Source organism: Gymnodraco acuticeps, unplaced genomic scaffold (assembly GCF_902827175.1).
Source record: "Gymnodraco acuticeps unplaced genomic scaffold, fGymAcu1.1, whole genome shotgun sequence".
In the NCBI taxonomy this organism is placed as follows: Eukaryota; Metazoa; Chordata; class Actinopteri; order Perciformes; family Bathydraconidae; genus Gymnodraco; species Gymnodraco acuticeps.
Window position 1 is genome coordinate 2,695,290 of NW_022990441.1, and position 26,851 is coordinate 2,722,140.

At 41.8% G+C, this 26,851-nt stretch overlaps 2 protein-coding genes across 3 annotated transcripts; one reads left to right on the forward strand and one right to left on the reverse strand.

The window, feature by feature from the left end:
- Positions 1–324: 324 nt before the first annotated feature.
- Positions 325–19,959, reverse strand: prpf8 (pre-mRNA processing factor 8). Of its 2 annotated transcripts, none has more exons than XM_034225529.1 (43): positions 19,719–19,959; positions 18,786–18,906; positions 18,505–18,673; positions 18,128–18,292; positions 17,791–18,009; positions 17,480–17,692; positions 17,090–17,215; positions 16,860–16,965; positions 16,372–16,562; positions 16,107–16,226; positions 15,805–15,994; positions 15,045–15,164; positions 14,569–14,703; positions 14,300–14,429; positions 13,964–14,160; positions 13,397–13,603; positions 12,818–12,981; positions 12,602–12,728; positions 12,209–12,401; positions 11,858–12,045; positions 11,210–11,448; positions 10,877–11,023; positions 10,562–10,772; positions 10,152–10,268; positions 9,815–10,062; positions 9,547–9,726; positions 9,300–9,435; positions 8,927–9,096; positions 8,607–8,736; positions 7,053–7,199; positions 6,778–6,938; positions 6,453–6,644; positions 5,744–5,981; positions 5,447–5,575; positions 5,018–5,131; positions 4,731–4,904; positions 4,286–4,479; positions 3,920–4,159; positions 3,657–3,798; positions 3,356–3,496; positions 3,112–3,251; positions 2,630–2,832; positions 325–1,035 (listed from the first exon to the last, which is right to left on the reverse strand). In XM_034225529.1, the coding sequence occupies exons 2-43, from the start codon at positions 18,892–18,894 to the stop codon at positions 881–883; spliced, it is 7,017 nt and encodes a 2,338-aa protein (XP_034081420.1). In that variant the 5' UTR covers positions 18,895–18,906; positions 19,719–19,959; the 3' UTR covers positions 325–880. The 2 variants fall into 2 exon arrangements, with proteins under 2 accessions (XP_034081420.1, XP_034081421.1); XM_034225530.1 differs by having other exon boundaries at positions 19,727–19,930.
- Positions 19,960–20,419: 460 nt separating this feature from the next.
- zgc:153372 (uncharacterized protein LOC767695 homolog) lies at positions 20,420–24,303 on the forward strand. Its single transcript, XM_034225560.1, has 10 exons — positions 20,420–20,609; positions 21,045–21,178; positions 21,752–21,902; positions 22,403–22,539; positions 22,652–22,721; positions 22,810–22,891; positions 22,996–23,127; positions 23,209–23,351; positions 23,549–23,671; positions 23,913–24,303. Exons 1-10 carry the CDS (start codon positions 20,574–20,576, stop codon positions 23,988–23,990), a joined length of 1,086 nt encoding a protein of 361 aa, XP_034081451.1. The 5' UTR covers positions 20,420–20,573; the 3' UTR covers positions 23,991–24,303.
- Positions 24,304–26,851: the final 2,548 nt, after the last annotated feature.

Sequence of the window (26,851 nt, forward strand, 5' to 3'; positions counted from 1 at the left end):
AGAGCGTGAACATTGCATTTCCTCTGCAGATCTGCAGTCAGAAATACTGACCTATAACTGTCCAATAAATATCGATTACATAACAATTGAACGGCTATGGAAGCAGAAAACTAATAACTTCATTATACCAGGCTTGAAAGCAGTAAAGAGACATTTCACATCAGACACAATGGGAAAGTCTTTTGTATCCACATTTCTAAAGAGTTTTATCATTTGACTAAAACCAAATCAGGCTGAGTGTTTCATTTACGCAGTGTTCTGCATAGAGGGTAGCAAACAAGAAAAAGTTCCCTGCAACAGTTGATATTAACATAAATGTGTCACTTTTTTTCTGGTTACATACAATTTTATTAAGCAATTCAAGTAACAGCACATTACACCATCACATGACAAATGTTTCTGAAAAATGTGTAATCTTTATTTAAATCCAAGCTACAATGTCACAGGATGTACAGTATAGCAGAGGCATTGCAATTCACCTCAATTTATTTCACAAAGGGGTTTTGGGGAAATAAGTCTTAATCCCTTTTGAAACAATGTTTTGTTTATCAAATATTACTCCAGAGTATTGCGTACAGAAAACTACAAATAGATAAACATATGCTCCGATGTATCACAAGCCACAAAAAACATGTTTTTGAAGAAACGTTGCTGTAATAAAGAAGGAAAGAGAGAGTGGGGAAAAACAAAGCATTTGTAGAAAATATAAAAAAAGAAAAACTTAACCGGTTTCTAAAAAGGTCCTTAAGCCTTACATACAATTCCAATCATCACAGTTGAATGTGTTCAATAGAAATATTACAAGGGCTGTTCTGGACCGGCTCCACATGATTCTTGCAGAGCTATCTACAAAATGTGTAGGAGAGCAGGACGTCAGCTCTCAGGCGTACATGTCCTCACGGTCTGCGTTATAGACCTCACCCTCCTGCAGCGAGGCAAAGTTTAGGAAGTGCGAGGGCCGGTGGACTTCATGGTAGAACTCCATGGGGTTGGCCAGCTGCAGGTCGTACTTCATGTTGGGGTCATGGCGAACACCTGGAGTAAGACGATAAAAATGGTTAATTCAAAAATCATGTTCTGCCAATCCTATGATATGGACAGGGTTGGGTTGTAACGGAATACATGTAACGGCTAATTCAACTCGAGTTATATTTGAAAAACGAGTAATCTGATTACAGTTACTTTCGTAAACCTGAAGTGAATACATTTTGGAATACTTATTGGAATTATTGGTGGAAAGATTTCCTCACAACATTTAATATTCATTACTAAAGGTACAGCCGAATCATCACAGCGCACAAAAACTTTTACCGCGCAGATGGACCAAAAGGGGAGCGTTTGAAAAAAAAGGGGCGGGTCCGCTCAGTGAAACAATAACAACGAAACATGGAGGAACAAAAGTCTGCGTTTAAGTTGTGTGTGTGTGTGTGTGTGTGTAGAGGTGTGTGTGGTTAAAACACATCAGCCTGCGGTCGCTCTTTAGCCTTATGATTCTGAAGGTAAACACAGCGAAGGCGTTGCGTGAAAGGCGGTGCGTGAAAGGCGGTGCGTGAAAGGCGGTGCGTGAAAGGCGGTGCGTGAAAGGCGGTGCGTGCTCGTCTTCTCAGAGGCTGAGTTAACCCTCCCGCTGCCTCCTGGTGCTGCAGAGATTTCATGAAGTGAATGAGGTTTTTCTTCTATAAAACAGCTGTGGGCAGCAGATACTGTGAGAGTCACAGACATGAATACATAGATCAAGGCAGACTGGTGCACACACTCTCCTGTTTTGCCAATCCGGTGCTTAAACAAATATAGCTCTACACCCCTGGCCGAAATGTCCTTAAAATGAAGTCCGAGTTCGACATTTTAATTCATGTCCGTGTCCCTCACTCCTCACATCCCAAGCTGCATCCCCAGAACGTGTATTATGTTGTTACATCGTTTCAGATGTGATGTTTCAGTTGTGCTCTTGATACGCCATTAAAACAGTAAAAACACGTTCAGTTTCCTTTTGCTTTGTGTGTCTCCTGTTCACCAAAACATACCCATCTGTGATGGAAAAAGAAAGTAATCCAAAAGTAATCTGATTACGTTACTTTTTTTTAAACACGTAACTGTATTCGGATTACTTTCAGAGCCATGTATTCAGTAATCAGTAACTGATTACATTTACAAAGTAACCCTCCCAACCCTGGATATGGATGCCTTCAGTATATCAGCCCTGCCTTCAAAAAGTTGTTTAACATTCAAATAAGTTACTGTGTTTTAGTCAGAGGAATGAAATGCTAGTTGCACTGTATAATCCAATCGGCAGAGGGACAAATCAGAAAGATACATTTATGGTACCAATTCTTTGTAACAATTGTAAATTGTTCATTTATATACTCCATGGACACTACCATTTCGAGAGTTAAAATTGCTCTGCTGTCTTTGGTGTGTTCATGAGCTTTAAGTCATTTTGTGGAAACAACATGGACACGACAAATAAGACGTATTACATTTTATAGCTAAGAGGTTTTTTGTTTTTTTTAACTGGAGGAGGGCCGTTCATTTCTAAGTTGGAACCTACTTTCTCCTATTATTCAAAAGTGGACTTAATTGAAGCAGAATAGTTTCCCTTCATAAAATAGAAATAAGGGGTACTACTCACCCATGAAGTTGTAGTTCCAGGAGACCTGGCCAGGCACCATGAAGAAGCCCAGGAAGCGGTCAGAGAGCAGCATCTGCACTCTCTCATAGTGGGAGGGCAGGTAGCCTTTAGGGTTGTTTCCCTTGTCTGTGTTCTGCCGACCCCACTCATAACCACTGGGTGTCAGCTTGTAGGCTGTGAGCGTGCACGAGCCTGGTGTGAAGCTGAAAACAGATGAAAGAATAAAAAATGATGTACAATTTAACAGCAAACATTACTGAATATGCAGAAAACAAGTGTATTTTTCTAAACTAAGTAAAAAATAAATAAAAAAGTAATTATTCCACTTCAGTATTATTTCATCTATGAACTTTAAAAAGATAGACCATTACTTGTTTAAAATGTGTGATTGCCTTTCTCTGTTTCAGGTCTTAAACAATATCAAGTTGCTCAGGTCAACTTCCCAGTAAAAAGTGCTTACTGTCCGTGTTAATGAAACGTACCTGCAGGTGATGATGATGGTTTTCTCTCCGTCCCATGAGGGGTTGTCAGCCATGACCTTGGCATGCGTGGTGACGTCCTGTGGGGACAGCTGGGGCGACTCATTGGGCTGGGTATGGATCCATCCGAGTGGCTCCATTTCCTGTTTAAGGGGACGAGTTATTTATATTGGTTAAATGTAACAATTACTGGAACAAAAAAAAGAAGACTGAGAAGTAAAAGGTTCTGACTGTATGCCCGTCTTACTTTCAGGTATTCATGACCCGGCAGCTGGTTGGGCAGGTGAACAGTCTGGTGAGTCCCCCACTGTGGCACCATGACGATACAACGGATCTCCTTCACCTGGGGGTTATCTGGTGGACTCGTGCCATACAGGTAGCCTGCAATCTGGAAAAACACAGTGCACCGTCAGTATCTATAGACCGTGTCTTTCATTTGCCCAGACATGATGAGGGACTTTCAGGTAGGGATGTCCTGGTATGCATGACCATTTTCAAATGAAACAATACATGTCGATCAATTACAGTATTATTAAACCATTGCATACCTGTGCACGCAAATCTGAGATGCAGATGAACTTCTTGAGGACGTTCTTGGGCAGGATGTAGGTGTAGCCCGTCTCCTTGATGTCGTCAGATGACACGTAGATGTGGTTGGTTCGGAGGTGGAGGTTGGCAGCAGATATGGCTCTGAAGGGTAAAGAACAAGAAACATTAAAGCCAACTGAGAAGGATCCAATAAAAACCCCAACATATCATTGTTTTCCAGAGTGGAGAAATCCCTAAAAATGTTTACAAACTGTCTGCTTACCTGACTCTCCATTCGGTCTTCGATGAGAAGGTCTGGGTCTCATAGTTGGAGGTGGTGGATGTGATGATCTCGTCACCGTGCTTGTTGACAGTGCGGGTCTGCGTGGCTGTGAGCTGCGACTGCTCTTTGGTTTGCTTCTCAATCTCGGCAATCTGCTGGCGCTGCTGTGAGGGAGCAGAGATCTCCATACCCAGGATGATGTCACGGATCTCAGACTGTGTCAGTGAGGCCACGTTCACGCTGGATAAAGACAATGAAAGCATTGCTATCAACACAAGACTGGCTTTATTCTGAGCTATTAAGTTACGGAGCAGAACATTAGTTTCCCATAATCAGGAAGTATTCAGTGCATGAATAAATACTCACTTGTTCTTTTTGCCGTAATCTGCCAGAATGAGATCTTTGAGTTGCACCTCCACCTTGATCCATTCTTCGTCGGTGAGCGTGGGCCAGATGTGATGAGGCTCGGTGATGGTGGTCTTGTCAGGCTTCAGGATCACCTTGGCGCGGTCATTGTTGACGTGCAGCGCTCTGAGGATCAGGATGAGTCGGGAGAAGGCCTAGAGATGGAGCAGAGCAGCAAACAAAAACTATTTACACGGGGGATAAGTAGATGTCATCAAACATCAATGCATGATAATAAGTTTAGCTTGGTACCAAAGCACAGATTCTTTCTAACAGCTTGTTATAACTTCTTGTGGAATGAAAAATGCAACATTAAATCTTCCATAGAGAAACAACACAGTGATGTCAATCTAAAAATGTTCATGAATTCTGGTCTTAGCCTCCTGTGGGATAGAGTGAGACTCACTGTGTAGGACGAGATGGTCTTGAGCCAGTCGTCGTAGAGGTTGAACAGCACCATCTGAGGCTCGGTCGCCTTCAGGATCAGATCTCCAAACTTCTCCACCTTCAGACAGGCCTGGAAGGGCAGCTGCAACTCAGAACCTTTGATCACGATGTTGGGGAAGTCGAGCAAGTGGACCTACGCAGAGAAAACAATGGAATTAGATTTGGAAAGGCATTGGACTGCATCCGACTATCAGGAAATGAACTGAGATCCTCCATGCAGCTGTTACAAGCATAACAGATCCTCACCTCCAGAGGGTCCAGCATGCCCTTCCTGGTTACAATGATCTGTTTGGGCTGCTCTTCCACGGGGAGGGAACGAATCAGAGCAGCCACTTCTTCAGCTGTCTTCCATTTGGCCAGCTGCAGGGACAAAGGAGGAATAATGTTAGAATATAATGGAAGAATGAGCAGCTTTGGTGTATCTTAATAGTTACTTTGTCAAGGTGGGGAAGGTTTTTTTTGTGTCTTAGGGTTACTTAGCTGCAGATTTTTGAGTCAAGGAATTCATAAACAAACACATGTATAGTACAATATTCAAAAACAACTATTGTAAGATTTTGCACTAGATAATTAAACTAGGGTTCAGATCACTGAACACAATAGGAATGGGTATGAATCAATATAAAAAGCACAGCAGGTGATAGTTAGAGTAAGGAGAGGTGAGCAGGGCCGCACCTGTCCCAGACGCTTCTGTCCAGCCCACACTGAGGTGTGAATGATCTTGAGGAAGAGCTGACCAGTCCTGGGGTTGAAGATGAAAATAGCTCCGTTGATGGGCTTTGTGGTCAAGTTACCCTCAAATGTCTGTTGAGAAGAAGATGGAGAATACATTTGACTAAACAAAAAAGGATAAAAATGTTATCCCAATGCAAACGCAACAAACCCAGACAACTTTAAGAGCCATTCCTAAAAACAATGTTAGTGCACATCGACTCTTCATTGAATAACTAGAGGGGAGGAGTCAGTGCTCACCTTGTGGATGGTGACTCGGTACACGTTGGTGTCGTCCACAAACCAGATGATCTGGTTGGAGAAGAGTTCTCCGTAGTTCTGAGAGGACAGGTAGGGCTCAGTGGGCTCGGAGGAGTAGAGCTGCAGACCCTTGCGGATGCGCTCTCTGAGCACATACAGGGCCGGGTTGGCCTTCATGATCTTGGCCATGGCCTGCTGGATCAGAGGCTTGCTTCCAGGGAACCAGTTACCATAGGCACTAAGGAGATACAATGATAAACAGTTAAATACTAATTTAAGCATTTAGACAATTGTTTTTCTTTCCCCCCCCCCCCCCCATCAACATTTCCTGTGTGGATGACCAGTTCAGACAACGTCTACTAAACATAACCATTGGAGCTGAAGTGACTTTCTGTTGCAGACAGTTACCATTATGTTAAACAAGTTAGGAAGCTAGTGTGAATGCTTCAGCAGAACATACTTGTTATAATGAGCATGTGGATGCAAAGGTCCAGACAATGCCATAAAACATTTGCATGACACTTTCCCCCCCCTTTCCTTTTCCACTTTTACTCATTCAAAGTAGCCAATATAATCATGTTACACCAAGATCAGACAGTTCAGCAAAAAACGATGATGTGGCTCACTAGTTATTGTTTCCCTTATACATTATTAAGTAAATACCTGCCATCATGTTTGTTATTTACTCAGGTTTATAAACAATCCTAACCTGTGGAGGTTGTAAGCCAGGTCGATAGCGATGAGCACTCCAGTGGGGGAGGGGTAGATACTCATGTTGTCCGTGGTGTAGTCCAGGAACTTGGCCCTGGCGTAGCGCTCGATGTCATGAGAGTCATAGTCACCCCAGCGCAGCTGGATGTCGATCCAGTACTTCTGTGTGGTGGTGCTGTCCATCACGTCCCTGTAGGAGGAGGTGCACATTTTAATTCATATAAAGAATACATAAAGTAACTTTTAAAATGCTTCCTTGACAGAGTTTATGAAATTCATTATTGTCTAGGAAAGTCATTTGAATAAAGCTTTAAAATTCATACTTTGAGTCAGCAAGCAGAGATGGCCGAGAGACGTTCCACTTGTATGATGCAAAGAGCAGGATGTCTGCACAGGAGGAGTTCATCTTGTATGACTTCCTGGGATGGATGGTCTCCTTCTGCACCGTCTCAATCTCAAGAGCATCCAGCTCCTGATCAAACACCTGCAAACAAAAACGTAAAAGTTATAATCACGGGCAAAGAACAAGTCATAAATAAAAGGAACGTTTTAAACTTCAGTGCACTAGTCTGTAATGAAGTAAAGAAATAAACCCTACCTGACAGAGATCCATGACGACGCTCTCATGAATCTTCTGCCACAAGTGAGCCCTGAAGATCTGAATGAGGGAGATCTTCAGAGTGGGGATCTTGCCGTGCATGAAGATTCCTGTCAGATCAAGTTGTACCTGGAAACCTACGTACACCTAAAGACAGAGGACGAGAAAATGTAAGTTGACATTTTAACCACTCAGGCCCAAACATCAAACATCTATTCTCCAGGGAACTAAACATTATTTCCAATATGGAAGAGAAACATTTACTGGGGATATAACGATATACCGAATATCGCGGTAAATAAACGTCCCAATACCGTCGTGAGACTGACTAAATCTACCGCGATTTTTTGTTTTAAACCTTTATTTAACCAGATGGTCCCATTGAGATCATCGATCTCTTTTTCAAGGGAGACCTGTCCAACATGGCAGCAAGTAGGTTACAAACAGAACACAAAAGGACATCGTATTTACAGGGCTACATTTACACACCTAGAGACATTGACAAGTACCAACAGTATATTTATATCTCACCCTGTCAATAAGCCTCACCTTCTTGGCAAAAACTGTATTGTTATTGAAGTGGTGGAGAGACAATGCAGTTTGACCCACTGCTGTCACCCATGGCCACAGCATATCTCTCCGTCCCACTGAGGTGGCGTTAAACTTTTTCGCTGTCCGTCATTTTGACAGACAGGATCGTAAAATATCCGTCATAATCCCTTATTACCCATCGGGGTCTGAACAGAGAGAGAGAGCACGCTCGTGAACTGTCAACGGGGGGGGGGGGGAGCATGATTTGGAAACTATATAATTTCCTTTTGGAGGGCATGCATAACACGGCATAACACCAGAGTCTCGCTGCGGGGAAACGTTGGCGCTGTTCCGAGTTTGTTCTAATCTGTCAAAATGACAGACTGCTTTCAGATTTTTCCGTCATTGATAAATAAAATATTCGGTTAACGCGACCACTGCTGTCCCAGCAACATCAGTACCAAGCGAGAGAGTTTTTTTCCAGTGCAGGGGCCCAAACATCCCAGCTTATAAATACCTGGAAATGTGGACATTCTCATATTCCTAAAAACCTGTCTGATGATGCTGAGTGAGTGACTAGTGAGTTTGAGTTGAGTTACTTGAAAAACTAAAGTGAAACTTGATTTATTTTATTGCAGGGTCTGATTATTAAATGTCCCTGTTTATTTGTGAGATGCAGTGGCACAAAGAAAATGGCTACTTTGTTTGGTAGTACTAGTAGGTACAAAAACACTGGTTTTCTTGTTCCAGTCTGTTACTGTCACTTTGTTTTTGACACTTTAAAATACTGCTATCCTACTCAAATGCTGTACAAATCAGATTTATTTTGTAATAAAGAAACATTTTCCGAGTAAAAAAATGTTTTATTGAAATTTTTTTTGGATTTTATTGTGTTATAATTTTCCTTTATTATTCAATATCGCGATAAATACCGTACCGTGGACTTGTTATCGCGATATTATCGTACCGTGAGTATTTGGTATCGTTACATCCCTAACATTTACAAACGTTGGTTGTACTTACGTTGGCTCTGTTGATGGTGGGGGACCACCAAAGTGTGAAGCGACGGTTGGGGATTTGGTTCAAACCAGACCTCTGGGCATTGGTCAGCTTCTTCCATTTCATGGACTCCTCAAAACCACTGGCCTTTTCCCTAAAGTCCAGAAATTGATGATTGATGATGATTTTCAATGAACGAATAAACATTATCCACAATTACAGAAAGTGAACAAGCATTTTGGTTTTGCTTAAAGTGTATTTTCTTTAATAGCAGTGTGAGCTCAAACTGTTATGTATCCTAAATGATTGCGCCATAAACATTGTAAGTTTCAAAGTGATCTCACCAGAAGAGACCCTCCCAGGTGGGAAAGTAAGTGCCCTTAAAGAGTGTGTGTTCCAGGATGCCCTCCACTCCGCCCAGAGCCTGGATCATGTCTGTGCGGTAGTTGTTCAGGTTCCACAGTTTGCCATCGTGCCTCTGGTGGGTCCACCAGAACGGATTCTGCTTCAGTACCTGCAAAACAACAAGACAGTCATCAATCACTGAATGCTTGTTGAACCTTGAATGCAACTTGTACAGTATTATAACGTGCAAGATACAGTGTTAAGGCAAATAGTTGGGATTTTGGTACTTTAAAAAGAAACTATTAAAACAAAAAAAGTGACTCTCCCAAAATAGTTTTGTACTTTGACATACAACTTGTGTCTTCATCATACCTGGTACTGTTTGAAATCAGTCCTGACTCTCCAGCCTTTGTCATAGGCCAGTGTGTGTCTGTCCTTCTGGAAAAGTGTGTTGATACGAGGGATGCCTCTGTCCCATGAGTCCTCCAGATCCTCCAGGGTCAGACGCCTAAAACAGAGAACAACACACTGCTATTAGCCTCGTCCAGTTTCTGTTCATGTTTATTCAATAAAAGATTGGCAGATCACAAACACATGTTATCGCTGATGGAGGCAGTACCTGTTCTGGGCGATGGCCTCCTGCCTCTTGAGGGCGTACTCAGCCCAAACCCGCTGAGAGTCGATGAACTCGCTCTCCCATGGCTGAATGTACCGATACAAGTTAGGAATCAGCTGGTCCTCTTCGTGGCTCATTCCAGACCTGAAATGGGTAATACCCACGTCTGTCTGCTTGGACCACCTGGTGGAAGGAGAAAAGAAGATTTAAAACCCAGTTCGCTCATTACATTTACAAGATGACTTACATAACAGCCTGCATGCCAACTTACCGCAGGTCTGACTGAGGAATAAGCACGTGGCCCATGGACAGCATGCCAAGCCCACCCAACTCTTTGGGGGTGTAGAAGACGACAGGAGGGAAGCGGCTAGGCATTTTGGAGTTCAGGCCGATCTTGATACGAGTCTGGATCTTGTTCTCGCACTTCACCAGCAGGTCCAGGAGCTCCTGGGTGTTGACCACAGCCTCGCGGAAGTACGTCATCAAACCAATCAGAGCCGTGTTCCATTTGTTCACAATCTGGAGGTCAACAGGGGACAGAGTGAAATATTCTGACAACAATATTTTCTGCTTCTGATCTGGTTTTTTGAAGAGGGTTGTCAGCTGACCTTGGTGAATGTGGTGGATCCAGAGGCCATCAGGATCTGCCGCACTCTGTTGTGGAAACGCTGCATTGATTCGTCATCCACACGCAGGAAACACTGTGCGGTCCTCTCTTTGGTTACCTACACGGGCAAACAATAAGAGAACTTAAAAACAGAAATGTGATCACAACCATTTTAAAGACAGGTAGCAGTGATGCAAGTGTCAGTACTGTATTGACTGTAAAGTTGAATCCCATAAGGATATTATATCGATTCATTAGACAAGGATATTGTGCCGATATTAAAAGTCCATGATAGATCGGTACACCCATAGAACTGACATTAGACATCAATTAGTTAAAGCACTGTTCTGGCAAACTGTCACATTAATTCATCAGCATAACAGATGCTTGCTTTGGGCAACAATTCCTCACCTCGTTCTGCAGGTTCCACACACCGTCCTTGTGAGTGAACTCCTCGTAGCTGGTGCGGCACTTTGGCAAGATACGGCACTCAAATCCGCACATGTTGAAGAGCAGGTTGGGGTTGTCTTTGCTGTAGACGGAAACAAAGCTGTTCTCCCACTGCACCGTGGTGACGGATCTGGGCAGGCGGTTCTTGATGTCCCAGAAAACAGCACGTCCCCTGGGAGAATAAAAAGATTACTACTTTTTGCCTGCAAATTTGGTATGAAGATTTTAATGTTCAACATAGAATTACATTTAGTCAAATGTTGAGGTGTAACTCACAGGTTGACGTCATGCTTCATCAGTCTCATGCGGGCATCGCGGGGCCAGCACTTCTTGTTGTTATAACCCACAATGTTCTCATTGTTGGGGTCTGGATGCTCCGTCAGGTACCTCTGAATCAGATCCCTGGCCTCATCAGCAGAGAACCTGAAAAAGTCATATGACTTATAATTAATCAACAAAAACACTTTTTCATCCATGTTCACAAATTACTTTCAGGCAGAAAAGGTAGAAGCCAAGTACAGTTAGTAAAGATTTCAAAAATGTAAAGCAGAAAGGCTTTCCAAATGCTTTATCTTAGGACCATCAATCCTTTTGGTGATTCAACCCCACCTGAAGAAGATGTGGATGCGGTCGATGTAACGGCAGTACAATCGGATTGGGTGGGCGCTCTCCGTGGGTGTGTCTTGGAAACTGAGGAAGTCATTGGGCATCTGAGGCGGGCCAGCCATCTCACTGGCACGGTGCAGACCCAGGACCAGCAGGTCCATCACCAGGCCGTAGTACTGCACAATGAATGAGGCAAACTGCAGGCCTCTGATGATGCCGTAGGAGTTTGTGTGGTTCATGTCCTAGAAAAGAGACAAAGATAAACATTTAGATCAAATAAGTAAAAACTGTACGTCAATCAAGAACCACTTAAAGGTAGGGTAGGTAAGGACGGGGAAACCAGCTCGAGTGCGCTAGAATTTGAAAGAACGCAGCCGGAAAAAAATCTGCCCCTTCCTTCAGACTTCCTTACAGAGCCCCTCCTCCAACACACACGAACGAGCACATGACCAATGAGGGCACCAGATAAGTTTGTGCACAGATGGAAGGCTGACAGGCAGGTAGGCCATCCAGTTATTTTAGCCGGGTCGGCTCAAATGATTGGTCGTGCTTCCACAGATTTTTTTAATGTATTTATTGTCAAAGCATTTAATGTATTCATTGCCATCGGGATGTTAAGAGCATTCCATGGAATATAACAAAAAGTGTTACCTTGTAGTTGATGACCACGTTGTTCTTGGCTGTCATGTAATCAGCGATGTTGTGGTCAACAATGAGACGCAGCAGCCTGTTGAGCAGGGTCAGATCGATCTTCTCGTACATCTTCTCATAGCGGGACTCCAGCATCACGTTGCACTCTCCCTCCGCCGTCTCCCACACGTCCTGCAAGTTGTTGATGCCTGAGGAGAAAATAACAAAGCCTTCAGATAACGTTTGCCTTTTGGTTCTGCTAACATTACAGGATTCATTAGATGTGATATCGGTTACTAAGAAACCCAACCTCACTCATTAAATATGATTATAATTTCATTCGGGAAACCCTCCATTATGAATGGTTCTGACCTTGGCACCACTTGTAGACCAGCAGTGGTGGGGGTTCAGTGTCAGCTGGTTTGATCCAGGGTGGGAACAGACGCCTCTTGTCTGCCTCGTACCACAGGTACTGGTCGAGGTAGGCATCTGTGATCTTCTCCAGGGGCTCGACATCATACACGGGCACCAGGTGACTGTACAAGTCCATGAACTCAATACCAACCTGTAAAGGAAGAAGTAGTTGAGAGACTAATAGGAAGCAGATATGATGGGTGCTAAATAATCGTGATGTAAATATTGACCAAAATTATTATGATTTTTGGCATAATTGAGCAGCCATTTTTCTTCAGCTTTTAAATTCCACATGTTTGTCAGCATAAACTACAGAGTGAACTAAAAGTATCTGCATGTCCTGGTGCTGACCTCTTTGAAGGCTCTCTGGGTGAGCAAGTGACGTTTGATCCTGGACAAGGCCTCGTGAGGATTGTCGTAAGCCTGCTCAATCAGACCCAGCTCCTCCCTCTGACTCTGGTTCAGACGAGACTTCACACTAAGGGACAAAGAGACACAAACTCAATATCTAGAAAACAATGTACCGTCATTTGCTGATTAAGTTATTCATGTTGAAACTGCGTTTACCTGTATGCTTCCTTGAGCCTCTCCAGGGCCAGGATGAGCAGCTTGGTGTCATGTTTGTAGGACAGGGGAGGGAAAGGGATGGGGGAGAACCGCCGACTCTCCAGCCAATGAACAGTGGTGGTGTAAATGGCCACCGCCTCTTCAGCTGTGATATAGGGGCCATCCTGCAGACAGAATATTTACAATCATTTACAAAAATACTAAACTTAGTTGTTATTAGGCGTGTATCAGAAGCAATATCTGAATGGTAAGGAATCAACTACAGCTGCAACCAGTGATAAATACAAGAAGAACAGATCTCAATGATTTTACTTCTGCAGGAGTTTAACCACATATTAGTTCTCTTAACTTCAAATAATGTCTGAACGATGAAGAGGCCAACTGCTACTGCAGCCAGTCAACATTCAGTTTAATATTCCTCAAGTTCTTACGCACAGGCAAGCAGAACAATGCAAGTGCGCAAGAGGACTTCATTACAAACGGTCATATTAAAGACAGCCATATTAAATGTTTATAATTAGTCAATTCAGATGTGGGCATAAACACATTTCCTTTTTGAACTTTGTTTTTCTGTGTTACCTTCAGGTAGTTGTGCTGCCTCTCCTGCTCAGCCTTCAGGTACAGACGGGTCAGTCTCCCCAGGTTCTTCTTGCACACCGTCTTATCCACAGTGGCTCCACGGCGGATTCGCTCACGGTTGTAGTGAGCAGTGTTGGTCCACCAGTCAGCTTTAGCCTTCACATAGCGCAGGATCATGTTCTCAATGGGAGTGGGCAGGCCGGGCACCTGTAGTGATGGGAAGAACATAACTATTCAGTTTTGGTTTATTGTGGCTCAACTAAAAGTGGAACAAAAGTGTTGAAACACTTTAGCGAACACTATTTCCAGTATCTTTTTTTAACCTTCAAATGTTTTGCATCATGGATCTTAAAATGAGGGAAAAGAATATTGCAGTGAAACATTTCTGACACCAGCTAATCTATTTGCCAAACCTGTCAACAGTGCTTACATTTTAGTTCAAGCTATATACAACTTCAAGTAGTCAAAGCCCAAGCAGTCTATGCATTATTACACTTAAAGTAGTAGTAGTGCAGACGTGTATATCGTATTTAGTCGGATAGGACCTGATCCCGGTCATGCACTGACCTTCCAGGGGATGTTGGCCTTCCAGCACCTCCAGGATTCACTGAGGTGCTGCAGGATGGTTCTGGCTTTGTTCTGTTTGATGCCCTCAGGCATCATGTCCAGGATGTCATGCATCACGGCGGCACGCAACTCCAGGTCAAAGTGAGACTCCACGCGCTGTTTGGTCACAGTCTTGGCTACGCCCTTTGAGTGACGTCCTGATGAGGCAATCAAAAACAATTGTAGCTTAAACGCAAAGTAATTACTGCAGATGCAAACCTTTGTGCCTCATACCATTTTTTTTGCTGAAATAATATTGTTCCCCATCAAAACAAAATAAAAAGTACTTCTTCATACCTTCGAACTGCCTGGCGAGCAGATTTCCCAGCCACCTCTCCAACAGCGGAGTGATCCCTCTCATGAAGAACAGCCACACCCTCCAGCCGGGAGCCCAGAAGCCACAGCCTGGGCCCTTGCCAACAGGACCCTGATTTTAAAATAGATAAAAAGACAAGTCAGTATACAACAAATCATAATATCTTTAAAAGCCCAAATGATTGTGTGTAGGGGAAATGCTATTAATGGACACCAACACATATTTCCAATGCACAAGAAGGTTAACTTACAGTGTTGAACCGGTAGTAAATGAGATGCTTCAGATCTTTGCACATCCGGATTTGTCTCATCAACTTGTACTTGTAACGGTACATGCCAGTCAGCTGACCAACGTGGGCGAAGATGTACTGCAGACCATCGGACAACTACAATACAGAGTTGAAAAGCTAGGATTAGACGAGAATGAAATGACTGCACAGTAGTTAAGACAATCACAACAAATGATGAGTCATCAAACTTTCTGATAACGGAAACCTTCCTAAAAAACCATGTCATTTACAAAAGTCTTATGTTTTACATGGCAAGTAGTTTGAACTTTTAACCCCCTTCTCTCGCAGAATAGATTTTAAACTTGAACTACAACAGACAAAACTCAGGAGCTTTATTTGTCCAGTCAACAGATTCATTGTAGCCTCCAAAAGACAAAGTGTGTAGGTAAGTTAGCTCAGGTACAGATGGGACTTGCAACATCTTCCACTGAACTAACCTGGAAGGCATCAACATTTCCCAGCCTGTACTGCACGTGGCTGTCCACCACCAGCTTGCTGAGGCGCAGCACCTCTCTGCACAGGTGGAAGGCATTTCCGAATCGGGACTTCTTTCTTTCCTGGGGGACAAAGACAACACAGCTGTAGATCAAAACCGGATCACATGGAAAAAATGTGGTTTGACTAGATTTTGAGCTTCAGATTGTAAATAAGTGTGTGTGTACGCTTCAAACAAAAGTATACTAAAAAAACAACATTAACAAAAATGGCAAAAATAAGAAAACATTTTGTATTAAGTGTTCTTAAACAAAGTTGTTATGAGCAATGTTTCAGCAATGTCTGAACGATGAAGAGGCCAACCGCTACTGCAGCCAGTCTAATATAAAAGTCACCATTCATTTTAATATTCCTCCAGTTCTTACGCACAGGCAAGCAGACCAATGCAAGTGCGCCTTTGTAAGAGGATTTCATTACAAACTCAAAACCAAAAGGTCATCTATCAACACAACAGGCAGATTATAATAAGTAATTACTTATGTGGGTAATAACTTTAACGTCACTGAACAAAGTGTGTACAACTCAGCAAGATATCAAAACTGAAATACATGTAGAAATGTGGATTTACTAGATTTTGACCATCAGATTATAAATATTTGTTTTTAAGCTTCCAACAGAAGTGCAATAAAACATAATTAAAGCTACATTTGACACATACAATGTCAACAACAACAACAGGTAGTTCTGCTCTGGAGATTGTACCTTTGTGGTCAGTGTCTTGACAGGCTTCAGGTTGAAGTTGTAGTCCAGATGCAGGTAGTTGAGGTTCTTACGATGGATAAGCAGATTGAGCATGTTGTAACCCTGACGACAGACCTGCAGACCGACCTCCACCCAGTCCAGCTTGGTGGACTGGAAGAACTTGGTGGCCTTGAAGGAGCGGAACAGATACCTGAAATACAACAGATGGAAAATCTTTTTTAAAGAAACAATTGATGAGCAAAAACCCTTTCACATAAATATGGGTTAAAAAGGAAATCAAAATAGTTTCCAATGATGCTCACCTCTTCTTCTGGGCTTTGGGTGGTCTGTGTTTGAGAGCATTGAGCACATAGTACTTGAGAAGTTTCTGGTAGGACACACGCACTTTCACTGGCTGTCCTGCAGGGCAGTGCTCACGATACCTGGAGAATAATGGAATAACAACAATTTGTCATCACATATTTTACATCTGAATGAGATGCACAACATTTCCCACAAAGCAAACCCAGCTCTATGCAATCTGCGAGTCATCCTACATTCCTCTCAACATGTTGGTATTTTGCTCACCAGTTCTTGATCAGGGGGATATCAATGGCACGCCTTGTGCGGCCAGATCTGAGGTTGAAGGGTCTCGGTGCCCACAGCAGAGCGATGCCATTGGCTGTGTTGTCTGTGTAGAGTGGGGTCTCCTTGAGGAGGGGCTCCACATACTCTGGAAGCTCAAACTCCTCGTCATCATCAGGCAGAGGTTCCTGACTCTGAAGGTGAAGGACATTTTAAAAAGAAAAGTGAATTCAGGAATCTTTACTTTTAAATAATGAGAAATAATGTCTGAACGATGAAGAGGCCAACTGCTACTGCAGCCAGTCAGATGTAAAGTCACCATTCATTTTAATATTCCTCCAGTTCTTACGCACAGGCAAGCAGACCAATGCAAGTGCGCCTTTGTAAGAGGATTTTGTTCAAAATCTACTTCTCTAATTTCATTGTGAATAAAAGTTATCTTTTTCACAGCTGCCAAATATGGATAATTAGCCACAATTATCCAAACTTACCTTGACAGAGTGTCTGTGGGAAATTGGGTTGATCAGCGGGTCGAAGTAGAACGCTGGGAGATCTGGATCCTCCGTCTTGATGAACACCACGTTGGGTGTATGATACCTGTAAGGGTAAAGTCATCGGTTTTAACTCAATACTGACACTTCATGTTTTATTTATTTATATTAGAGTTACATCGACTATTTGTTTACATCTATAAGAAATAACTCATCCATTCATTTCTTACCAGGTTAGGTGGACATAGTGCGGCAAGTTGTTGTACAAGTAGGGGAAAGCGATTTTGTACTCTGTCCTGATAGGCTGTCGGATGATGATCTTGTTGATGTCATTGAACTCATTCCAGTCTTCATCCCTGCAGAAGACACAGAAGGATAAACTTAGTCACAAATCATATAAAATGATACATAGAACATATATCGTACAAAGTATTTGAACTTAAATAGTCAAATAATTTCAAGAAACATGCGTATTCTAAAAGCAGGATGAAGAAAGTATCAAAAAAAAGTTTTTTACATGAACATGAAAGGTCATGCGAAGTAAGCACAACGTCTGCTAAATAAAAAACAGTATTGAGTCTAAAGATCTTAATTTATTTAAAAAGGCAAGAGGCCCTTACTGAAGGTTGATGTCTCTGACAAGTGGCTCAAACTTCGGTCCTCCAGGGATGGCCATATTCAAGGCCTTGGAAGTGAAGAAGGCCTTGAGGTCAAACAGATAGAAGTAGTTGAAATCCACCAGGTCTGTGAGCAGCTGATTGGCCAGGCGGTACAGGGTGGACATCATAGGCAGTGTGAACTGCCAGCGACGGTAGGTGGTGCCATTCACAAACCTGAAGAGGAAAATAGTGTAATTTCAATTCTGCTGGCTACACATCATCTAAATATGAACTTTAAATGTTTGTCTGTAAAGAATGACATGAGGGCTTACTTGTTTGCGTCTTTGAGGGGTTGGTGATCATAGAGCCACTCTGCAACAGGAGAGTCCTCCTCATTGTCCAGCTCCATCTGGATCGCCTCCAGTGGTTCTACATCAAGGATGTTGTCTGCATAATCCAGCGGCGGCTCCTCATCATCAAATGGAGGAAATCGCATCCGCTTGAAGTGACGACGATCACGCTTCTCACGTCGCATCATGATCCACATAGTGCTGTGAGGAGGATAAATGACAAATTATTAGATATATTTATTATAAACTAAATGTGCACATACATTTAGTTTCATGTCCAACAAAAATGATAACGGAATAGCATCAAGCTTTCACTTACCCCCACTGTGCGATGTAGACCGGCTCTATGACCCAAGGGATTTCATTCACAAAGGAAATAGCTCCGGTAATGTGGTAGAGGACAGGCACGTCTCTGATCTGTTCCCAGGGCATAGGCATGTTTTCCAGCAGCTTCAGCACTGCATGGGGCATGTACTTGAGGGCACTGTTCAAGCAAAACAAACATACATGATAAGCTACGGTAGTGATAAACCTTCCTAACCAATTAACAAATAAAACATGTGCACCAAAAAAATCTGTTTAAGATTATATGTCCATTACTTTCTACATAGAGTACATCTCAAGAAGTTTGTCAGCTAGCAAAGAAAACCTTCTATTTTTAATTGACATGTTGACTGATCTGATTGTTTTCTTTACCCGAGGTACACCCTCTTGTCATGGCGAAACTTTCTGTTGGTCATGTCTCCATGGTCCCTGATGATCTTGCGGACATGCTCAGGTGGCATGTCTTCCTTCTGGGCATCCACAAAGCCAAACTTTCTCTTTTCTGAGTAGCGCTTTGCCTGCAAGTGCTGCCATTTTCTTGCTGTTGAGTGGGAGGACAATGACAACAAAATGAATCACCGCCACTTGTAACATAAACATTGCAGTTTTTAACAAAAATGTAGACTTTCTGTAATAATAGAGAGACAACGTACCTTTCTCCTGCAGCTTTTCCTCAGACATGTAGTCCGGGACAGGTATGGGAGGGGGAACACCCGGTGGCATCCCTCCAGGGACCCCTCTGTAGGGGAAGGTAGCAGCCATGGTGTCTCACACCTGAAAACAAACAGTTTCATCAATAAACATATTCTGATCCTGAATGTGTTGTCCACGTTTATTTGTTATAAATTAAAATGTAATTAATTAATTAAATTAGTAAGATAAACAATGTTCTCCCGTTAAGAGAATGTATCACTCATAAAAGCCAAAGGAATTCAAATTAGCTCCACCTTTACCAGCTGTGATAAAGACTATTGCATCAATAGTTATAATCAAAACATGATATATATAATTCTGAAATTGAAAATCTGAATTGTGATTACTTTCACTAGTAACAGAGTGTTCCTGCTCTCTGGTACTTCTATTTTTACATTAGTACAAGATGTGAGTACTTCTACCACCTCTGATCAGTATAGAGTGGTCCCTGGCTCTGTAACAATATACGCACATTATATAACCCATGCAATATTTGAGAAATCCTTATAGATTGTATTAAATGTAATCTTGACGATGTGAGACAAAAAGGTACTTTTCTTTTGCCACAAATACATATAAAACTATTGCACATAATCTAAAATGCTAACAGTACCATTCAACTAGTAAGCTAGCCGTTAGCTCAACATGGCTTCTAGTACGGAAGAAACTGTAACGTTGTGCACAACTTCAAAATAACGGAAGACTTGACTCATTACTCGATTCGCTGACTTTTACAAATCTAATTGGCTGTTATTTAAAACACAGCTTACACCAAGTTACAGAACAATGAAGTTGGTCATCAAGGCCATGCGTGTCTGAAGCGGTAAGTTAGCCAACACTAGCACACAAGCTAACGACTGTGTGATAAGTAACACAACGAAAATAACACTCACCGCACTACCTGTGGGATTTCTTAGCGTTGCAGACAGCCGTGTTCCACAGACAATCAACTACCACATCATTTCTCTTTCAAAGTTGTATTGTTCCTTTTTCCAGGTGCTCTGTTGTGTTGACTGTCTTTATAAAACACGACGGCGGCCACACGATGGACGCAGTTCAGTGGGATTCACAGTCAATCGTACGCCGGATATACGTTCTTCTTCCCACTTAGCGGCTAGAGATCTACGTCGAAAACTTACGCAAACGTTGGACAAGCGCAATTTTGCAAGTACCCGGATGATCCCGTTTCCGGCGCCCGACTGCCACCTGCAGTGTTGGAGTGAAGCCCACGGGATTTCAAAGGGATTTCAACATCATGTTTACAATACATCATGTATTTTAATCTGTTGGAAAAGTTAATAACACATTCAATTTACACAAAATAATATCATGGATGAAGGAAAACATATGATGTAAGTGGGCTTTCATATTTGTCATTCTATATTTGATTTGGTGGCCTAATTATGAACATTGTATACAAACATAACATTCTAACTATAAAAATGTGTTTAAAATTGGAAGAATAGTTTGAACACTTTTATCTTGCCGCGAAAGTATTTGCTTTATTTTTCTACGTTACTTTTATTGTAGATATTAAAATATTTGGTTTGCTTTTTAGTAATTCACTTTTATTGTGAAATAATAACCGGAAGAGTGTAGCCTCCTGATCATCATTGGAATGGTGGCAGGTCTGACCCACTTAAAACAGTCAAAGGCTAGACCACATGTAAATTGTCATTCATACATAGCGATTGTTTTTCACAAAGACTACACCTACTTCTTCATGTTTGGTACTGCTGTCGGACATAATGTCGGCTTGTGAGGACGTGAGGGAAAACGTAAAGGTACTTTAGTTTGTTTCAGACTTCAGCGCAAAGTTCAGATTTGTTCTGACATTACATAACGGCCTGGTCGTTCAGTCGTGTTTCATTGACACCTCAATGAATATTTTCCTCATGTTCAAAATACTGACCTTCCTTAAACTGTATATTTATTACATTTTTACCCAACTGTTTAGATTTTTCACTCACTCTCAATGGTAATAGTGTTAGTTGTAGCTGACTCATGGACATAATGTATTATTTATTTTCTTAGGAAATAAAAAAATAAATAAAAATGAGCATCATTATATTTACATTCATCTATATGTACCTAGTAACTGCGTAAGTGCCCCCCTGGTACAAGTACCTGATTTGGAAGCATTTCTGTAAAATAATGTATTCAAATGGTAAAGCAGTTGTTAAGTTGTTTACCACAAGCTGACCATTCTATGTGTGCAGAAGTACTATGGCAGTCGACTGGAGTCGTCTGGTGATTTGCAAACAAGCGTAGCCTCCTGCAATTTGTCCTGCCGCCCAGTGCCAAGGAGTGTCACTGATGCCCTGAGCCTGGTTCACCCAGAGGTGACCAAAAGGTATGATGTGCAATTTTGTATCGTCTGTATTTTCAGAAATAACCGGAATATCAAACAACACACACACACACACACACACACACACACACACACACACACACACACACACACACACACACACACACACGAGTACAATCTTAAAATATATTCGGTCCACTGTTATTAACAGTGTGACAGGAATGAACAGTTTTGTAGCAGTAGGCCTACTAGATTACACAGTGACGACATGAGGACAAAACACAGACAGGCTACAAATCAAACATACACTGCTCACTCACACATTTCTTATTGAACCTCTCTAAAAACACATGAGAAAGCATGTTGCAGGAAAAAACATCATCCTTTATTGCACCCTTTGCCACTGTGATTCACGCATCACACATTTTTTATCCTGATTGGCTTCAATTTAGTTGTTAAAAATGACATCCAGAAGAGTGAAACGCTTTCTTTCTGGTCATTCATAGTCTGTTGTCATCCTTTATATCACACACATATCTCTATAGTAATCTTCCCATAAATGCACATGGATTTTGTAGTTATACACTCTTGCCATCAACAACAATGTTTCTCCAGATTCTTCGGTTGTGGCCTTCCCTTTCCAGCGAAGCTTGAGGGCTGCAGAGTCCTGGACCTCGGCAGCGGCTCCGGCAGAGACTGCTACGCCTTCAGTAAACTGGTCGGGCCGAGTGGACATGTGACAGGCGTCGATATGACGGAGGAGCTGGTGATCACACATGCATCTTCACACGATATTTGACACTTGATAATAATAATTCCTTACATTTTATTATAGCGCTTTTTCAATGACTCAAAGCGCTTTACATATACACACATATACATACATGCAATGGTCAGATACTGTGGACAATACCCACAGGAGCAAGTTCAGGTGAAGCTTTACAGACGCAGCAGCGGCGGGTTTCACCCCTTGATCATTGCACAGCGCCACACCGTCCATCTTCACGCCTCGAGGTCATCGAGGCGCTTTTTACAAGTACACATTGGTATTATACATGTACTGTGGACAATACCCACAGGAGCAAATCCAGGTGAAGTGTCTTGCACAAGGACACAACGGCCTGACGCAGTGGCGGCAGGAGCGGGTTTCGAACTGGAGTTCCCCAGCACTCCCCCTTGATCTGATGATCAGATGCACAGACCACTGCGCCACCCGTCCCACGTTGATGTCTGTGCTTTCCATTTAATTGAATTGCATTTCTTTAGATCACAGCGTCCCGTCAGTACATTGAGTATCACCAGAAGAAGTTCAGCCATGAGAAGCCCAACATCACTTTTGTCCAGGGGTACATGGAGAAGCTCAATGAAGCTGGCGTACAGAGTGACTCAATGGATGTTGTGCTGTACGTTTAAAGCCCTTCTTGAGGATCTGTCTGTGACTTTATGGATTGTTACAATAAAACAGCTTTGAGTAGTTGCTAAACAAATCTATTTTTTTCTTTCCAATTCATCCAGATCCAACTGTGTACTCTGTTTGTGTCCTGATAAAAGAGCAGTGCTGCAGCAGGCCTACAATGTCCTAAAGGTTAGTCATGATATTCCAACAACATTGATGTGTAAAAAAAAAAAAAATGGTGTGCACTTGTTATGGTTCTGTTGACTCACTTTAACAGGAGGGGGGTGAAATGTACTATAGTGACATGTATGCCAGCAAAGTCGTTCCTGACCACATGAAGGAAGATGCAGTCCTGTGGGGTAAATTAAATGCATAATTATTAAGAATTCAATGTTAAACAGCAGAATACCTGCACACCTGACACGCAATGTCCTCTGTCTGTGATCTTTGATTCCTGTCCTAGGTGAGGGAATGGGTGGATCTCTGTTTTGGCAAGATCTAATCTCACTGGCACACAGCGTAGGTTTCAGCACTCCCTGCCTTGTTTCAGCCAGCCAGATTGCAATCTACAACTGTGAGCTCAAAGCAAAAGCAGGTAACAATAAAGCAACATTAACCTTTAATGACATGTGGTGATAATTTCACTCTACAATAGAGCCCGCTCTTCATTTTGCAGGTGACATCAGCTATGCTTCAGGCACTTATCGACTCTTTAAGCTGCCCAAAGGGTCGGTCCTGTCTGAGGCAACAGTGACCTACAGAGGAACTGTGGCAGAGTTCCCAGATCAGCTGGACTTTGATTCCTCGCACTGCTTCAAGGTACAGTAAAGGTCCCACATAAGAAGGCCAGACAGTAAAATGATATAACATTTAATCGCTTTATCAATGTTTAACTTTGGCTAGTTCTTCCATTAATAAAATAAGTAGGTCTATATGTGTCGTACTTTCTAATTTCAAAGAAACAAATCCAGTTGTTGGAAAGATTAGGTCAATGTTTTGTTTTGTGCAATTTGCAGAAAGATGTGGCAGTGGAGGTAAATGGTGAGATGGCAGCAATCCTCCAGAGATCTCGTTTCTTTTCGGATTTCAAAATCCAGATTTCAGATCAACCAGAGTCCAGCTCAGCGTCAACACCACAGGTAGGTGATGTTCTGGATAAACTGTGACTGAAATGCTTTAATTTTGAAAGTTTTATTACTGAATGCATGTTGGAAGTAAGAAACGTTGACATACATGTTATATGCAGGAATCAAATTGATCACAGGTTGCATACGTTTAACAGAAACAATAACTCTTTGTAGAAACGACGCAATGAAAGCTTGAAGATTTGTTTCAGTCGCATGTCAAAGTGACCATTAACTTTATTTATGTTTTCCTCAGTACTGCCACCTCAACCCATTCCTGCTGGCTGACAAACTGGGATCCTCTGTGACACAATGCTCCAAAACAAGCAAATAAAGATGAGAATCAAAATACCTTTAGTAGTCCCACAGAGGGGGGGGGGGGACAAATAGCCATCCTTATTTAAAACAGTAATATGTAAGAGTAATCATTTGATGTGTGTCCTCTACTTTCTGTTGTGATGACATTGTTTAGTTGTTTGACAAGATAACACTGTCAAAGTAATATTATAATAATTATGTGTCCAGATACTAAAGAAAAACATTTTGTAATTGTTTTTTTACTTTTCCTATGATTTAACCTATTTGAATAAAGTCAAAGTAAATGTACACAAAAAAAGTCAAATAACAATAAAAGCATAATGACAGTATTTGTGCCCCACTGTACTGCTGTCATTGTGCAACACAAAAGATGAACTTGAACTGACGGGATGATAAGTGGCACTTCGTGCTGTTAGTGGGTGGTTTATAAAATGGTACATTAACTCTCACAACAGCACAAGCAGATGAAGATGATTGTAGAGGAAACTTCTGTGTAGCTATGCAGTGGGAGTCACCGACTCAGGAAGGAGACACGGGAAGAGCAGTAGCTTTGATGTCAAACACATGATGGTTTATTTGGAGTTAACGGCCGGAGGATTCACATCACAAGTCCAAGAGTCAGAGGTTCTGACTTCACGGTAGAGTTGCCACGTCAATTCTGGAGAGCCTCTCTCTTGCCAGCCCATCTAACTGGTTTCGCAGAGAGTAAACAACATATTTGAGAAGATAGCCTAAACAATGTGGGAACACTGAGCTACTTGCCTCGGACACCTATGACCTCGAAGATTTCACCTTGGAGTCCACAAATACAGAGAAGGAAGTGTCCCAGTGTACCCACAACACAGACCATCTGTGACCCAGTATTGACCGGTCACAGAATGGGAATAATAACATTATTGGCTAAGCAGCCTGTGTCCTTAAAGAAGGTAAACAGACATCAAGGTTTGTCCTGTATGTTACATCTTGGCGTCTATGACAATTATTTCCATAACAGTCCTCTCTTTTTATCATTTATGATAACCTAAAAACATTAGTCTAATAATAATTTGGTCAATAATTAACTCAATAGGCGTCTCCAGATTCGAGTGTGGTCTCACCTTACATTAATTACATCACAAAGTAGAATAAGATTGAAACATTCAATCACAATGATTGATACAGCCAATCATAATAGAAAAAATCATCTCTCATCAGTGGTTTGATCATCTTTTGTCAAAAGCATAATAATGAACACACATAAAACACAGGTGCACAATGGCTAAATATTTGTTTTTAAACTAATATATTTTATCATTTACCATTAGTTAATTTCATTCATCAAACTATAAAATCAAAACCAGCTTGCCGCTTTAAAGATTTACTTCAAGGCAATCACTAGTCAAAAGCATTTTAAAACTCAGGATCGTAAGAGATCCAGCTAAACATTCACAGTTAGAGTATATAATTCACACTGGTGATTTGATCAATCTGTAATCTGCAAAAGTGCAGTGTCCTCAATTTTAGGATTACTTTTATGTTTACTTAAATACGCTTTAGTCAAGAGTAAGGCACTTAGTGAAATCAATACATTCATTTTAGTCAAGTACATTGTTCAAAATCTGAAAAGGAAAAGTTAGGCAAATATTCAAAGACGTTTGTAAAAACCTGGAAAGGAAGGATTAAACATTTTTAAACCTTGAATTATTACATTTGTAAATGCTACCACTGATCTGTACCAAATTAAGTCTATCAAGTATTCCTATTAGCCATACTTACCTGAGCTACTTATGGTACTTGGAAAGGATTCTTCTGTGTTTATCTAATGTTGAGAATATCAATTTCTTTAAATTATACTTCTCTAATTTGAGGATCAAATATGCTACATAATTGTTATATGAAATATTATAAATATTTGTTTTGGGCCAAAACTGAAATTAATCCAGTACTTGAAACATCATTGTAGGTCTTTCTATGCATGGATAATACATTAAAGAGTAGTGTTGTTAAGCCTGATTGCTGGATTCAAATCCACTAGAGTGCATGTTCCTATCCAGAGGGGAGCCAGAACTTGATAGAGCTTGTCGCCGCACAACCAAACGTAATCTTGTGGCGAGCTAAACCCCACATCACTGGGCCAGGCCAGTTGTATTGCTCACGGTTGCATTGTCCCAGGCGAGCCGTCATCACGAGGTGGGAATGCTCCATGGGGTGTGTGTGTGTATTCCTTCGGTCGATTTTGTGACACGGACAGTCAGACTCCGCACACCGGTAACACAAACGAGGAACCAGAGAGCATATGGAACCGCTCAGCTGGCACTTGCTTGTGACACCTTGTGTGTAGTGTGTTTTGGTGTATGTAGTGCAAGTGTGGTGCAAGTTGGTGATTAGGACACATCACTTGTTGTCATCTACTTCTGTTGGTGATTAGGACACATCACTTGTTGTCATCTACTTTTGTTGGTGACTAGGACACATCACTTGTTGTCATCTACTTTTGTTGGTGACTAGGACCTTGCAGTGGCTGGCGTGGACCCACGTAGCTCTCTCTCTGACCCTTGGCCTTCAGAGCTGTCCTACTGTAGTTATTGGGTTAACACTTGATAGGGATGTTTTCCTGAGTGCAGACAACTCAAGGTAATGGATTAGCACATTATCATTTAAATACAAAAATAGGATAGGCCCCTCAGAATTATTTGGGAGCCTTCCTGAGACATGCACATGCATAAATGTAAGGTTTGTGTTAGTCATTTAACATGCAAGAATCATAAACTCATCAGTCCAAAGTAGAGAAATGTTATTGTAATTTAAAGGTGAGCTAGTCCCTGCGGATATCACCCCTTCTCAATGATTCTAAATGTTATATTAATTCACCATTTACCGTTTGATAACATATTAGTT